At 32.2% G+C, this 18,190-nt stretch overlaps 1 protein-coding gene across 3 annotated transcripts in view; it reads left to right on the top strand.

Annotated features, from left to right (window-relative positions):
* The window catches only part of LOC107447802 (sialin), a 109,757-nt gene extending 92,021 nt beyond the window's left edge, over positions 1-17,736 (top strand). For all 3 annotated transcript variants that reach the window (XM_071186307.1, XM_071186306.1, XM_016062828.5), the window contains 4 exons: positions 6,257-6,389; positions 8,048-8,203; positions 10,489-10,574; positions 16,185-17,736. In XM_071186307.1, coding sequence (XP_071042408.1) covers positions 6,257-6,389; positions 8,048-8,203; positions 10,489-10,574; positions 16,185-16,412 — 603 coding nt within the window. In that variant the 3' untranslated portion in view covers positions 16,413-17,736. The remainder of the gene's footprint in view (positions 1-6,256; positions 6,390-8,047; positions 8,204-10,488; positions 10,575-16,184) is intronic.
* The last annotated feature ends 454 nt before the right edge of the window (positions 17,737-18,190 follow it).

Genomic DNA, 18,190 nt, shown 5'->3' with positions numbered 1-18,190 from the left:
TTAAATTTATTTCTTATTTCTATAATTAATAGTAAAGAAGAAAAGTTGTCAATATCATAGTTACAAAACAAAAATAGATGAAAATAGTTATTGATTTAAAATAATCCACTTTTATAATGCTTCATTAATATCCACAATGCAAACACTCACTGTATGTATAGTTTAGGCTGAGGTTTTTTTGTGCACTTAAGAATTGACTATGCCGACCGGCCTGCGTAGGGGTTAGGGAACTGCCCTTGCATCAGAAAGGTTTTGGGTTCGAATCCATGGCAAGGCATGGATGTTCTTTCCTTCTCTGTGCTGTATGTCCTTACTGTGGGATCAACGTTGACCCGCCTAATATGGTATCCCTGCAAGAGTGGCCGACAAATCTGCCCTCTAGGTGTCTGTATGACCTAGATCATTATCCAGGTGGGCATTGGGAAAAAAAAAAAGAATTGACTATAACTAGGGTCGATCATTTTCGTGGATCTATCACTTTTTGTTTTTTGCTTTTTTTTCTAAGGTTATCAGTGAGTTACTTTCATATCATTGTTTTCAACACCAGATTTTATTTTTAATGCTCTTAAGTTAATATCAGAAAAAAATTGTGTCTGGTTATACCTGATCAATGAATTCGAAATAATAATATTTAAAAACAAATTATCATATGTCTATTCCTTGTGTTATTCTTTGTTCCACTCAGTTGTCATGATCATGGTAACAGATTGGAAAGGTAACACTGAGAGATAAGAACTGAAATTGAATTGACTTGTTTCCTAAAAAGGAGAAAAAATTTATACGAAGCTGGAAAGCATTATTTTGTTTTATCATTCAAAAAACTCATTTTAAAAAATTTTGTGATTGAAGATGAATAAAATATCCTATCTAAAAATAGAAAATCCATCGAATCCTAATGTTGCTTAAAACCTATTATTACTGACTTGTTAATGAATATAGTAATCATGATAACATAGTGCAATAAAGTCCGGGAAAAATATTAAACTGTCTCATTATCACTATAAAACTGTATTTAAAGATTATCTGAACTATAGGTTACACTTGAAATTATTATCACAAATGGACAAAGTAATATTATTTTCACTGGACTGTAATTTAACTGTAAAACCCATCAGGCACCTTTATGCCTAGTGACACAATTGTATTTGAACTATTGCATTTAATAATGAACGAGTAACGAAGCATAAAAGATTTTGTTAAAAAAAAGGATAATTAGTTTTATATTTATAGTTTATTCCTCGAAAAAGTCTAAAAATATGGATCGATGAGCAGGGATTATTTACTACTTGTAATAAACTATTTGAGTCATCTTTTAAAGGTATTGAAGATGACTTGTTTCTAAAGATTTTCCGTAATTATAGTGAAAATTATTTTCGAAGATCGTGTTCAAAGAGCGGGGGGAAGAAGGTCACAATTTTCTGCCTATTTTCATTATAAAATTTGAATGCTCAATGAATATTTTCATTCTCATAAAAATAAATAAAAGATTTCAAGGATTTTTTGTGACAGATTAATAGAATTTAAACCAATCTATGAAGAGGAAGCAGACAGTAGAAAGAGTAGTTGTTCCCATAGCGGGAGTTTTGGTACTTTAATGGGTAAAGAGAGAGGTAAGGAAAGATGAGCCATAGCCATTTGGTAGCGTCTGACATATTAAAGACGCATTACACAGGTATTATTTTTTTAATTTTTATTTTTATCCACATTTACTAAAGACATTTAGTAAATTTGAGTATTTAAAAATGGTATTTGGAATTTTATTTGAGTAATTAAAACTACTTAAGGTTATGGGACCCACATACACAAGTTTCTCTATATTTCAAAACAAAAGGAGAACATTATATTTCTCATTAGTTATGTATTTAAACCAAAATTCACATTGAGTGGAGTTATCATTAGATTATAGAGTGAATTCATATTAGAATGCACAGTGCATGAAAAACGGAAACATCCTGAAGAAATTTTGATCTAATTATTTGGTCTTAACGCTCTAGGACTCAAACTTAATATTTCGAGGGGTTGACCTGGAATATGTTAATTAATTAGTGCAAACGATATTTTAAGTTAAGAAATCAGACATAAAATCGTCTTTCTATGAATTAATCTACATTTCTTTCAACGGATTCGGATTTCTGATCCTTATGACATAGGGCGTAGCAGCAATTTGGGAAAAAGAATCCCCATAGATTGGTCAGGAGAGCGATTCAAAGTTTGGACCCCTTAATGTTAATTTCTTTTTTGCCTACTTTGCCATATCTCGATATTTTTTGCTTTTCTTTTTGCGCATAATTATAAAATTCATCGACTCAAAGATAATTCCGTGTAAAAAATTAATTATAGTAAATATTTATTATTTTTTATTATTTTGTTTAATAATAGTCGAAAAAAGTTTGAATTGTAAGGTATACAATTTTTACGTCATTTTAAAGTATGTGATTTGACATGGAAAAATGCAAAATTTTAATGAAATCGTTTAAATAGTTCCTAAGAATTCGAATTTTAGATATTCGACGTTTTCGAAATTCGATTTTTCAGGAACTATTCGACCAATTTAACTCAAATTTCATGTTTCGGTGTGATATATTATGTTTTTCCCAATGATATAAATATTCTGTACCTTACAATTAAAAAAATGTTCTGCTATTATTAAATAAAATAATAAAAAAATAATAAATTAAAAAAAAATAATAAACTTTTGATAAACGAATTTTATAATTGTATGCAAAAACTTTTCAGTTTGCCTAAAAAGCTTACGAAAATACACAAAAACTAAAATTAACGTTAAGGTGAACAAATTTCGATCGCTTTCATGACCAAACTATGTAGACCCTATTTCCCATACTGCTGCTACCCCCTATCTTTTAGGGGTCAAAAATTAGAATCCATTGAAAAAATGTTATGTAATTAAAAGTATCGTCTGCACTTATTAATTCGCATATTTAGGGTCACCCACTTAAACCATTAAGATTGTCCTAGAACGTGAAGAAAACGATCATTAGATCAAAAATTATTTAAAGTGGTCGGGTTTTTTTTTGGAGCACTGCACTTGGAGAATTGAAAAAATCTTCATTAGTAACAGACTTATGAAGCAAATAGTAATTTGCGTTTACCTATTGGTCATTGTATTGACTATTACATTATATTATTAAAAAAACATTGAAAAAAAGATAAAAAACAATAAAAAAAGTTAGCAACTAAGTTAGCACCACCGTGTCAGCAATAAAAGTAATATTTTAGAGGTACAACTACACTTTTCTACTCAGTTAAACAATACTATAAAATTAGAAACGTAACGCTTTTGACAATTTTTGGGCGTAGTTGAATATTACAACTCTGCGCCAACCGCGGTACCCTATAAATTGCTTCGTTCGCTCATTGGATGATAGGGTATTTTAGTCAACTTTTGTGTTCATGCTGACACTTTTTTTAAAAAAGAAGTTCTTTCAATGTCAAATCCTTAATTTATTCATTCAGTTTATACGTTTTACGATTTTATACATACAATATTGTTTTGGTGTTTGGTGGTACAATACATACCATTTTTTACATAAATTGAAACTACTAACTATAAAATGAAAAAAAAAAACATAACTGCCTGGTCTTCATGGATGAAATGTAGATATACAGCATCATTAAAACTAAAATGTAGCTTAGTTGCAAACGTACACATATTATTAAACCTGAATAACATTATTAAAACAATAATTTGCTTGTACATTGAAGAATTTTTTAAATTTTAATCATTATTAGGAAAAGGAATTGTTAGCAAATTATTACAAAAGCAGAGAAAAACAATTTTCTTACGTGAAAAGTTCTAAATTAATATTGAATGCGCGTAAATCGATGAAGATCTCTTCGTTGATTGTTCGCTTAAAGCGGGCTCAGGCATATTTAATATTATTTCCCTTTTCAAGCTTACGACAGCTCACTTGCTTCTGACGTAATTGAAAAACTGTTATTCGTTTTAAAATAAAGCTCTAAAAATTAAGAGTGCCAATATATGGATTGATGGCTTTTTACTTTTCATTACTATCTGACTTATCAATTTGTTTCAGTTTTTCTTAGTCTATGCGTGAAAATTTTTTCATTCTGAAGTTATAAGCATGTACGTTTAGCGTTCCTGTTTATGACTGCTCACTCGCTTGGTATTTCTGTACTTCATTGCTTTCGTGAGAAATAAATTTCATATGTTTTTTAAAATCTACCTACTTATACTTACAACTATAACGGATGAGACACATTTCTAGAAATTTCTCAAGGAATCGATTACTTATGCAAAAACTGAAATCTGGCTGAAACATTTATAGACACTTTTAAAAAAAAAACTTTTTTTTTTGCCCTACATTTTTTTACTATACTTATAAATATATAATTAAACTAAACAAAATTTTTGTAGCAGTTTTTAAGCAATAAGAAATATCATTATTTTTTTTTCTAATGGCAGGTAGTACTGAACATTCGTTCTTCACCTCGGTAGATGCTCATTTAACGTTACCCAGTTTGCACCTGTGAACCATAGTAACGAAGGCGAGCGATACTACCAGAGCCACATTACCACAGATATAGCTCGTTCACCAGGAGTTGGCACTTGGCCCCGCCTACATCACGTGGTATGCGACGATTCTATTTCGCTATTTTTGGGAGAAGGTTGTGAGCAATCCTGAACAATGTTGCTATTTGGCGATCGTTTGGCAAAAATATTTATTTCGCTAACTTTATGTGCAGTTTTTAACAATAAATATTTCATAAATTTGATGGTATTTTGCTCCATTTTTTATGATATTTCTTTCTTTTGAGTGAATAGTTTGTCCTTTATGAGACATTTTGCTGGGAGAGCAGCAGTTTTTAAATTTAAACTATATTTAATTAGCTAGAGTAACAATAGGTATAATAGCAGATGATAAAGCGAAGTATGTGACTGAAAAAGAATTCACTGTTTGTGTTTGGCGCAAATTAAGGTTTGTCTCAATTTCAAGCACGAAGATGTTTCTCTTCTGACTCCCGCGCTGAAATGAACTCTGCGTCTGAGTAGGTGGAGCCAAGTGTCAACTCCTGGTGAACGAACTATACCCGTTCATAGGGGGGGGGCACATTCACACAATAGAGGGAGAGAAACATCCATCCCCAGAGCAGGATTCGAACCCACAGACATTGGCTTCGCACTCAGGCACGCTAACCGCTCTGCCACCTGGCCGGCAAAACTATCATTATAAAACTAGAAAACATTCATTAGAAATTGCCCAAGAAATGAGCATTTAAACTAATTTTTTCATATCACGCCTGCGAGGATAACATTTGAAAATTTTTTTTTTCATAATTTTGTCATGAATCGCATTTGGTAACTTATGAAAAAAGCTCATTAAATATCTTAAAGGCTTCTAGCAGTTTTCTAAGTAGTTTTATCTTAAATATTTAATCAAGCTTTGAATGTTTATCACTAAGTTCATTTTGGGTCAAAGTTTAATAGAAATACTCAGCACCTGACAACAAAATGTGACGATAAAAAGAAAGAAAACGTAAGTTATTTTAAAGTATTTTATTATATAAGTTATTTTAAATCTCGTCTTCTTTCATTATGAATTCACTTCAAATAGATTTATTAATTATTAATAAATTATTTTTCAAACAGTATGTAATTAATGAGACGCCTGGTGGCTGAGTGGTTCGCCCTCCCGTGCCACAGGCCCAGGTTCCATCCTCGGGCCGGGCAAGGTTAACTCAGCCTTTCATCCCTTCAGTGGATCGATAAATGAGTACCAAGCATGCTTGGGAACTAAACACTGGGGTTCTCGCTTTCAGCTGAGCACCTAACCGGAACGTCTGCTCCTGCACCCCAGAGCCCAAGGTCAAGAAAACTGAGATGGGTTGGGCCTCTATGAGCTGTCGTGCCACTGAGTTGAGTTTAGTTTTTTTATGTAATTAATAAAACTAGAAATTATATTTCATCCGTTCAAATTTGATTTAACTACATTATAAAGTATGAAATTACATGTATCACGCTAATTATAATTTGTATAATTTAAAAATGAGATTTTTTTTTTCTTCTTATCAAATTTATGCAACATGACAGCAAAAAGTTGAGATTTAACTTAAGAATTAAAAAATTGGTGAATACCTCGAAAATAATATGAAATTTCATATAAAATGCGAAATGAATCATAAGAACAAAAGTTATTTTTTGTACCTCGTAAAAAATGGACTAATCCGGATTTTGATCCAAATTCTTCAGGAATTTATTTCAGCCAATTTCTTTCAGAACGGATTTCTATCGGCTATACCTTTCATACTTCAATGTCTATCATCTTGGATCGCATCTGCTGCGGCAGATAGACTAAGGAAATCTGAAAAAATTTCCATCACATTCATCAGAAAGTTATTCAACAGTATTGGTAAAAAATTAATTATTATATTTATTATTAACATAAAAAATACGCGTTTCTTTTTATTTCAAATTACAAATAAAAATATAATCAATGTTCGATTTAAAGTCGTTCAAAAGGAAAACACGGAAGTCATTAGTTGAGGTCGCGTTATGTCGTGATTGCACTAAATAATCATAATATTTACTGAGAATTAAAAATTACCAGACCATTTTGAAGAAGACAAAGCTCTTTATATGAAGAGAAAACCAATAGAATAATTTATAATAAAGCATTTTTTAAAATTTAATATACTTAAAAGTATCATTTATAAAAACACTTTAAAGATAAAAAATTCATTCACAATAATAATCTGTCAGTATAAAAAAATTTAGAAAAATGAAATTAAATTACATAATAATACGGGGAACTAAATGCATACCCTCCAACTTATGAGGATTTTGAAAATAATTCTTTCTAGTGGTAGCGAACTAAAGTAGAAATTTTTAAAGCAAATGGATCTCTCATAAAACTTTTATCAGAACTTAAGAATCTAGCCATATGGCCTGCACTTTTATAAGTAATAGTGGACAAGTTATGCTAAAATTATTTTTTTTTTAAATATTAAGACATTAATTTTGCTACCGTCTGAAAAGAAGATTTCTGAAACTACGGAAATTCCGTAGCAGTTGGAGGGTATGTAAATGTGACATGCGTGAAATTAAAAACATACGAAAAAAAAGTGCTGCAAAAATTTAAATACAATTCCAAAATGAGAAGCGAAAAAAAGACACCCACCGATTTAAAATCACTGACAATTCAGCACAGGAGTTACTCAAACTCTCGAATGTGCTAGTTTTAAGGAATTTTAGGATCGAGGGCTAAAATGGCCCCTCACATCCACTCTACTATTGCTAGATTATACCGTTTTACAGCACTTTCTAACACAAACAAGTTCTATTATTTTCATAAAGTAATTAATTTTTATATTTGGAGTTAAAGGGATAATTTATCATTCAAATGAAAATCTAAGTAACTTAATTGGTGAAATTGTTTAAAAAAAAGCTGGCTTAGTCAAACTTTCCCCTTACTTGGTTCGAAATATAGCAAATTTTATTAATGATTAAATTATAACCAATAATATAGCTTTTCTTTATTGTTCAGATTGCTCAACATTTTAAAGTTTCCTTCTAAAACTTCTTTTCAAAATCTTCCTTGCAAGCATTTTTATAAGAACGGAAAACTATCTATAGAGAAGTCAACTGTAAAGAAATCTACCAGAACAATCAGACACATTTTCCGCGCTTTTATTTTGTGCTGTTCGATTTCCATCCTGTCCCGTTTCCACTCGAATTTTTATTTTCATTTTCCCTGTAAAAATAAATGCTCACGTTTTTTTTTTTTCTTTTTGGTTTTGTTTTGTACAAACATTTCCCATAACATTCATTTCTGAAAAACTACAATTAGTTCAAAAATTCATTTCATAGGCTCATTTATATTAACCGTTGAGTAAATTAAATATCAACCATTAAAGTGTTAATTACGGCCTATCTGCATAATAAAAATGTTGACGACTTAATTGTATTTTGTGATAGATAAACTATTTCTTTGAAGAAAAAAATTATTCTGAATTTCAAAAACTTATAACATTTTTTATTTGTCGACTAACTCGAATTTATAAATTCCAGGTATGGTTGGGCCAGCTATTTGCTTACTCGCGGTCACACAATCTGGTTGCCGTCCCGAACTTATAGTGGCTCTTTTTTCAATAGGGATGGCATTTGATGGCTGCATTTTTTCAGGATACAATGTTACTCACGTTGATATGAGTCCGAATTTTTCAGGTAAGTTCAGAAGTGGAAAAAAATAGGGAAAAAAGCGAAGCTTAGCTTCAACTATAAGTATTTATTTCCCTATACTGAGAAACCGGAGATGACTAGTTATATTTTGAAGTAATTAAAATAATCCTTCAAAATATAACCAGGAGTAATTATTTAAAATTGTTTGATAATGTATCTCTGACATAGTTTGATAATGTCCACTTCCTGCTCGAAGTGTAACAAAGAATCTGATACGCATTTATTTTTAAACAGTTGCAGCTTTACTCTTAAGTTTCAGTATAGTCTTGGCTCTAGCTTCACGATGCAAATTGGTTAGTATCTTCCTGACGTTTGGTAACTACTCTACTTTCATAAAAAAGTTTTATAAAATGGTAAGAAAATAAAAAAATTCTTGCAAAAATTTATTCAATTTTTGAATACTTTAACGGTCTTACCAAGGGATATAAAAGGCAAAACTGCTTTTTAGATAAAGTTTCGAATTTTTTATACTTAGTGGTGGGTAGAAATTTTGACTTATTTTTAATGTTTTGTGGTTCAAGAAATTTTATTAAAATCAATAATATTCATTTGACTTTTTAAAATTCAGAAAGATTTTTTTTGGGGACATTATACAGTATGCGTGCTTCAATGAGCGATTCTAAAAATATAGATACTTAAAATACATGTTTTAAGAAAATAGTTCATAATGAGAAGTAGAGAGAAGCGTAAAATGTATCACTCTAAATTTAAACATCGAGATCCCTGATATGGGTGTTCACTTTGACGTTGCATTTTGTTTTGTTGCGTAAGACTTTGATACTTCAAATAACGACTGAGTATAGAAAAACGTATTGGGAGTAGGACGGAAAGATTGAAAATAAGTTAGATAACCATTAACTGTTAAAGTGGTAGCAAAATATGCCGCGATTAATAGATAAATTTATTATATATATTTGTATAATAAGCTTATAGCTGCTCTGATGACAGCGAAAATCCAGTTACAGACTTGAAATTTGACGTGCCGAGAGGGCCATTTCTATTTTTGAACTTTGAGTTTTCCCATTTCTTTGAAAAAAATTTTTAATTTCAAGTACTTTTTTGCGAATTTTTCCCCTATTTTTACTTTGAATAATGACGATTTATTCATTGCAATGTAAAATTTATTTATCCTTCTCGAGATCTTCATTTCATAAACTCGTGCTTGAGTTGCTGTCAAGTGTAACAAGAATAAAGAAGGAAAAGAGGAGAAATTGGAAAATGTAAGATATGAACTTATAAATTTGAACATTTGTAGTGAAAATTTTAAAAATACTCATTCAATAAATGCAATTCCAAATACAATACAAGAAAATTAATTCAATGGAAAGAAAATCTGTTTCCCATTTGAACTGTTACGATGACATAAAGTTATGCATCGTTAGAGAGTAAAATCATTTCACATTTATTTCTTCTTATTAGGTCACCGATTCCTAAGTATAATTTATTGTTTTTCAAATCCAGGCAATCGTTCACTTGGCACGATTAACAAAACAGTCATTCATAAGTTTAGAACAATTATTAAGAAACTAATTTTTTTTTAGGACAAATATCGAGCTGCTAGAAGAAAGAATTATGAATGAGAAAGAACGAGGGCGTTTTGAACCCTCTGTTAAAAATTGGACATAGCTCAAAATGTGTGATAACATGGACAAGTATTATTAGAAAATGAATATAGCATTTAATTTAGTTTCTTCAACTACTGTTACGACCATTAAATTTTAAAAGAACCATCGAGCAAATAATGATTATTCATGGTACTTAAAAAAAACTAAGCTGCTTAACTAATATTTGGAAAAACAGAAACTAAAGATCTTTATAATAGGTATATAACAAATATGTATTAAAAATTTGAGTTAAACCGTTTACTAATCAATATGTTCAGTTTGTGCGGCACCTGGTTTGTTTCAAGTGCATTTTGATTTATGTATTTCAAGTTAGGTATCTCAATAGGCATTTTACCTATTTTCTTAAATACTCTTTTCGGTCTAATTTCATTTTTTAAATAAGCATTTCAAGCAATGAGAATTTCCTAAGGATGCAACTTTGATCTATGTCTATTTTTTTAACAGGCATTTCAAGTTATATAAGTTTTCGGAAAGGCTCATTTTGAAGTACTATCTTAAGCACATACAATGAGCTTATATCGAGATATATTCATTCTTTTCTTCAAATACTAAGGTTAAGTCTATTTTTTTAAGCGGACATTTGTGCTTCCAAAATATAAAGCTTTAGTTTGAAATAAAAATATGCGCCTATATTTCTATTTTCAGGAACTTTATACGGTATTGCGAACACAATATCCTGCTTGACTGGCTTTATATCACCCATGGTTGTTGGAGTTTTCTTGGAGAGTGGTGTAAGTAAAATATTTAATATTTATTGAAAATTAATTTTCTTTTAAGAAAAAACTTAGATACGACGTGTAAAGTTTTTTTTTTACTTACAGGAATTTTTTTTGCATTGTTTAATCAGAAAAAAACAACTATTAATGCACGTTTCACATCTTTACAATAAAATTTTGCATACTGATTAAAAACAAAGTGAAATCAACAGAAAAGAGTATGTAAAATCTCCTGTTTGAGAAGCATTCATTTTATTCGAAAGTTTTAAAAGGAATGTTAAAGTGACTTAATGCACTATGTTAAGCAATTTATGTGAATCTGAAAGCATGCAAATTTTTTATATAATGTAGTAGTAGCATAGAATGTAGTAGTATATAGTGTTGAAGTATATAATTTTCTTTCTTCGTCTTACCGATTTCACAGAAGTTTTGTTTAATTTTTCCTCTTAAGATCTTGTTTGGTTTCTTGTAATTGATCTCCTGGAACTTTTCTCTCCTCTTCTGTCATCCAACTGCTCCTCTTGATCACAATATGGTTTTAGCCTCAAGATTTCGTCTCCTTCTTTGACTTTCAATGCTTTCCACTTCATAAGTTATGCGTGTCATATTTCGAACTTCCGACCCGAAGTAGTATCTTAAAAGCTTCACGGAGAGCCCAACTTCTTCATATCTCTGATATTGTAGGAGACTGGTTGATGTCGTTTATCTGTCACTTGAGCATTCAAGTATATGGAGCTTTTCAAGTTGTCTAGCTTCCTCAGCCCTCGTGATGTGGTGCTGCATATTGGTTCCTTTTCTCATGATGAGAAATTGTGCAGAGAGGAGTCCGTGTTTCTCTGCCTTGAACAAGAAAGAGGGGTGCTGAATCCAGTGGTATCTTGTTTCGCCGAATTGTAAGCGAATGTCACAAAAAGCAAAATGGTATCCCAATTCCTCTGGTCAACGTAAGTATACTTGGACAGCATGCCTGCTAATGTTTTATTAAATCTCTCTATCAATTCTTTAGCTTAAGTATGATAGGCAGTCGTCTAAAAATGAGATTTCTGGCACAGTTCATTGACTTTTTTACAATATTAGTCAGGAAAGAACGTCTTTAATCACTTATCATTTCTTCCAGGGCCATACCCTTTTCTTCAGTATTATTTCTTCAACCATAAATTTTGCAGTTTCATTAGATTCAGAAGTTTTCATTGCTTTCGTGATGGTGAACCTCGTAAGATAGCCGGCGCAATGCCGCTGTTGTTTTTTTCAGGTAACTACAAAATGTCAAAGTAGGTCTGTTATGACTTTAGCAAATGGTCCACCAGGAGGCTTTATTGGCTGTAGTTGTCCTGGTGGCAATCGAAGGAGACATATATCGACTGTCTCTTACAAACCTGGTCAACAATATTTCCTCCTAATTCTAGCATATGTTATGGCAAATTCCAAAATGACCGGTGGTTGGGGCATCATGAAGACTCCTTAGAATATAAAGGTGGAGCTATTTTGGCACCACTAAAAGTCATTGATCGCCCTCCTGATCATAGTTCCTCTTGTACAGTATGATATTTCTCATCCTGTAATTTTGGTATTTCTTGCCATTCGTGAGAATTTTAATGTTCTTTAACTACTTTTCCTTAAACTGCTCTTTTCCATAGTATGTAATGGCTGCAAGGAATAAAATTTCATCGTTGTTGCCAATTTTGGCCACTGCTTCTTTAAGAGGCTTTCTAGAAAGGGAATCCGGGTCAGAATATTTACATACGCTTTTCTAGACAATGTTGATGTCATATTCCTACAATTTATTCCAAAATCCATTGTGTCAATCTTCCATGATAAAAGTATAGGCATAGAAAATTTTGGACGTTCGCAATATTTCTGATAATGGAAACTTGGTTATGGCGGCTATCTTTTCTGGATCAGGGTAGATCGAATGTTGATCAATTAAATGCTCCAATATCGTCCATTTCTCCCGGCCGAATGCGTATTTATTAGAGTTAAGAGTTGTTTTTTTTGAAGTGCACGTTAAAACCTTCCCCAACGCTACTTGATGTTCTTAGAAATTCGGGGCATATACTATGGCGTCATCTAGATAGTAAAGAGATATTCTTCTTAAAACCTCACAGAACTGTATTCATCTTTTTTTCGGAAGTTACTGGGGCGTTACACAATCCAAAAACAATAATATTTTAAATTCATCAACAGCTCATGTCCTTCTCATCAACATCTATTTGCCAGTAAATTGATTTTAAATCCATCATGGAGAAGAATCTTGCACCGTCAACACAGTTCAAAGCATCATCGATACGTGTCAGAGGGAAGACATCTTTTCTGGTTACTTTATTCAACTTTCTGTTGTCGACACAAAAACGCCATTCACCATTTTTTCTTCTTCACAAGAACCACTGGGGATGACCACGGATTGCTTAATGGTTGTAGGACGCCTTCTTTTAGCATTCTTTGTACTTCATTAATCACACTTCCCTCAGCGACTGATGTTCCATAAGGTCTCTGTTTGATTGAGATATTTGTGCCTATTTTGCACTTTACATTATTGACTCTCGATATCTTTGTTTTTCTATTTAAGTCAAAAATTTCCCAAAATTCTTCTAGAACATTGAGTAACTCACAGTATTCAAATGGTCAGTTCATGGTCTGAAATTCCTCATAGTCTTCAAGAGTTAATCATTTTTCTGGATTTGTGCTCTCTAGAACTTCGTTGGTCTTTATCAGTGATATAACTAAGCACGTCATTCATTATTGTTGTCAAGCTGCCTATTTTTCTTCTTTTTGGCACTATCTGAGTTACACGAGAGCGATTCTTTACCGCATGCTTTACAACAGCTATATTCGAAAAAGATAATTGAAGCTGGTATACATAACTGCCTTTTACATCTGAGAATTTCGTTTCCGATAATCACAGCTTGATCTGCTTCTCGAATAACTCGATTCAAAGCACATATTTGATTAACTGTGGTTAAACAGCATAACCTGTTGCTGAAAATAAGGAGCGATCAGATCGTTTGATGAAATATTATCTGGAACAATCTATGCAAGTTGGAGTTCTTCATTGCCACAATTTTACGAAGGCACCTGAGGCACGGAAAAAGTTCAATCCACGTATCATTTGGTGGCTACGATTCGGAAACACCGAGAATTCAAATAGTTCTGCAGCTCCATATAAATTTAATTTCAAAACACTCCTGAGGTGGTCACAGTCTTTTCACATGTAGTTTTCAATATTGGTCCCATCTCAGAAAACGTGGGTGCATTTAACTGCGTGCGTAATTCCTCAAATATGACAGAATAATCGCAACCTAAATGGACAAGAGCCCTCCCGTGTTGTCCATTTGCTATAACATAAGAAATGTTCTTTTTAAACTTGATTGTTGTATACTACAGAGAATTTTCAGCAATTGCGGCCTCACTTCGTCTCCCAAGTTAGTTTTTCTCGTGAGGTCACCGTACAGAATGACTAGATACGCGTATAGTTAATGCAGATTGTCGGTGATTAAACTGGTTGCGGGGACATATCAGACTGCTTCTGAAATCGGGGCTGGATTGTGCGTGGCTGTCGTTTAAACTGTATAGCGAGTCTATCTATTTATATAGTATAGAGAGAGAAACTACGAGAACTCGCCATCCTAGAATTTCTTGCTTTAGTACATACCTGTCGTTGTTCCCTACAGTATCTCAGCATAAGTTCGGGACGTCCATAATGGTAAAAAATTGGTACGTTAGTGACAGTTCTCCACAAAGCTGTCTTATGTTGTGGACTGGTTTTGTTTCCGGCTCTACGGTTTGAATGAGAACTAACTGGGACTGATTGTAAATGAGCAGTAATTTGTTTTCTATGCCTCGTAAGTGATGCGAGTGTCTACATTACTTCCTCTTGGACCGTCTAAAAAATGTTCTGGTTCCTTATCTTGATAAATTTTACTTTTCGCAAAATATTTTTGAAACTCTTCCCCTACAATGTCACGTAACAGTGAATGAATGTCATTAGTGTCCATTTCGGCCGAAGTTGAGGAAACTCTCTGGAATCTTAATCGGTCGATCCGCGATCGTCGAAGATTTTCAATTTGTCGGCAATGCTTCGACTGTTGAATAATCGTGTACTAACAGGATCTGATACATATCTATCGCAGTAGTTTTCATGAGATGTGCCACCTTTTCGTTTCAGTCATAGAGGGATTAGCCTTTTTGAACAGAGATAGCACATCTTGGATGTAAGATTCAGCCATTTTTGAACACGAGTGATGTATGCTGTAAACGGGCGAGCAAGAATATCTCTGCTTGCTGACGATAAAAGGTATTTTTCAGGAATTTTCGGTCCAATATGGTCCAATTTGTATATGTGTCCTCATCGTTATTGAACCATTGTCTGCGTGTTTCGGCCGGATAGAAAATTACGTTCAGCAAGCACGTTTGTTCATCCCAGTGATTATCGGTGTCAATCGGTTGAAAGTCATTAAGCCACCTGCTAGAATCTTGTTGGTTTACTCGGAAAAAGATGCACGCATTCCTAGGGAATTGAGGTATATCATATCAAGATTGTACTGTAGCAGTGTGGGGCTGTTAATCCTCAGGAATATTTCCAGGACTTCTACTTGGATTCGGCAAAATTCCAAACTCAGGAGGTAGTTCTTGAAGCCGTTTGCTTCTGCGTAGCTTTTCCGTTGTTCTTGATACCTATCGATACTCGGTGTCTCCATCAAACTGTCACGTAGATAAGTGTGGGATTACTAAAGGAAAAAGAACAGAAAGAGTGTTAATTTCAATTTAAGATTTTATTCAACTGAACGCAATGCTATTTGAGCCTACATACAAGCGTCGAATTTTCTCAAACACAGTATTCCAAAATCCAAAAATTCTAGAAATTGAATAGTTGACAACATGAATATTAACGAAAAAATAAAAAGGATTTATAATGTATTTTTCATCCAAAATCAGCTTTTAGTCAACTTGCAATGGAGCAGGATTTGATCTCCCAACCATTGGCTTCATATTCCGATGCTTTACCACTCAGTCACCGACTTCACAGGAAGGCGTAGCAAGTTATGTTACAATATTATATAAATAAAACAGTTGTTATTAAATTTCTTTTTTAACCTTGAATTTACATTTCATTTATTTATTAAGATTTCAAAAAAAATTCGCGCTTTATGATACCCTTTTTTAGAATGGAATATACGACTCTAATATATTAAATATGATCTGCCAATAAATAACGTCTGCAGAGAGTAAAGAGCATATACACCCAGTTAGTACAACAAAGTTTTCCTTTTTAAATAAGTGCAAACTCTGCATGGAACATATTTTGTTTAAGCTTAAAGAAAATTATAAGAGCTTTGAAATCGATTAGAGCAGAGGAGAGAATAAAATAATCAACAGACAAGTTTGTTTCTCAAGGTAGAATTCGTTTGTATTTCTTTAGGAATCATTTTAATATAAATTGGTTTTTTGAACATTTTAAATCCTTTTGAATATTTTGATCTATAAAATGTAATATCATTTTTTGTATCACAAAAATATTAACTTGTAACTTTTTATCTAAATGTTTTTGACTTCTTTACATGCACAGCATAAATTGCAGAAGGAATATATGTAACATAATTAATTTAAAAGCCTTTAAATTTCTTTCAGGCAACCATGGCAAATTGGAGTAAAGTTCTATATACAACTGTTCTTATTTATATATTTTTTGCGATCATGTTTTTAATTTTCGCATCAGCTGAGTTACAGTCTTGGAATTCTGAAAAAGTTTCCCCAAAACAAGAATGCAAAATGGTGGATGGAATATGTGTCAGAAACTTCGACAGAGGAACTGAGTTAACTCATAGACAGCCATTCTCAAACACTGACAAATTTTGACGCTTATTGATGTGTGTTACATTTATAATATGCTTTAGTGTTAATAATTTTGTTACTTAAAGAAAATCGAACAGCAAAATTTAAGAACAGTTACATGAGACTTGCAAGTTTGTTATATGCTGAACCATGAAATTCTCCTAAATGACATGAAACAAAAATTTTTTACCCAACATTAGGGTATCGATGAAGTATCTTTCTGCTGTCAAACTTTTCATTGCACAGAGAAGAGTTGCCTAAATCGAATCACTTCTGATTTCTCAAGAAACATTGCGTAGAGAACGCACGAACCTTTTTTTTTACATGAAGATCTACGCAGAAGAATCAAATCGCAGTGTACGTGCGTTGCGTTTTTATTTAAGTAAATCAGTTTTACGAGTTTTCAATATAATTTTTGAACATCCTGCATAAGGATTTGGTGGAACTAAAGTATTGTACAGATTATTTAATACATCGTATAGTTGTCGAGAATCTTGTTCTGTTATTTTCTACTTGTTTCCTTGCTAGAAAATGGGCTTAGAATAGCACTTCATTTAAAAAATTGGGTGGTAGCATAAATCGTACCCTGTGTACATTCCTAAATACTGAGGTAAAATTATACCGATACGATTTAGAAGCAACGTATCAACTTTAACTACTGAACAGGTTGGATTTCAAGCCATTAAAACTGTACTTCATCCAAACTGCCGGAAAGAACTGTTAATGAATTATTTTCCACCCAAATTTTTCATCCCGTGAGTGAAGTTTAAGAACAGTGAGATAAGACAATTAAGAACAGTGTTTAAACAGATTTAACTATTCTGATGCGTCAATCCTTAGAGAAATCGACTTTAACAACAGGGAATCTTTATCCATGCGCGAATGCATCGGAGAAAAAGGAAACCATTTCAATTATTTCAGTAAATTCAATGAATTTCATAAGTTTATGTGGAGACTTATTTTCCTTTTTCCAAGGAAGGAAAAAATTATTAAAAACATCTAAGTGACGAGCCTTCTGGTTAGTCAAGTAATGATCGAGTAATTATTGGTTAATAAGACCTATCTATACCAGTATCAGTTGATAGACCGATCTGGTTAAGTACTATCTATGATAAAGGCTTCAACTTCCCCATTTCTAAAATCTAAAAAAGAAAATTGGTTATTGATCTTAAAAAGATGCAGTCTTAAACAGTAGCACAAATAAAAGTTTCACTTGAGCTAAATAGCACGTCACATAGTTTACTTTACATTTTATATGCTTATAATATTGTTACTATGTTTGTAATAACTCTAAAATCTAGAAATTACATTTCTTATTATGCTATTAAACACATTGTTTTGGGTTAAACAAGGTCTACTTATTCACTCAATCATAAATAGTTATTATTTTTAGGGTAGTACAATTTAGGGATCAAGTAATACAAATTCGGGAACCGGCTTCTTTAATCGTATTAATTGCACACTTTGCGAAAACAATGAATTTTCAGTATGACCAAAAAATAGTATTTTATTCATAAAATATTTCAAATGTAGTTCTAAGCGATCTATGACTTATAAAATTATAAATGTGAAAGTGGTACAATGGTCTAAGAAGTGAATGTTTACAGTCTTTGATTTGTTTTTTATTGGAAGGGAAATGAGAGAATATTTTAATCTTCATGGGAACACCTCCTACTGATCCTAGAGTTCATTATTCCTTCCTTACCCATATAAGTTTTGCTGCCTGTTATTGGAATGATAATTTTATTCGGACTCATTGCAATTAGCTCTGAAGGACAATATATTTAACTAGTATTTCTTTG

Source organism: Parasteatoda tepidariorum, chromosome 9, assembly GCF_982258835.1.
Source record: "Parasteatoda tepidariorum strain Cologne lab strain chromosome 9, Ptep-v5.0, whole genome shotgun sequence".
Classification (NCBI taxonomy): domain Eukaryota; kingdom Metazoa; phylum Arthropoda; class Arachnida; order Araneae; family Theridiidae; genus Parasteatoda; species Parasteatoda tepidariorum.
This window is presented reverse-complemented; position numbering and strand designations above follow the sequence as displayed.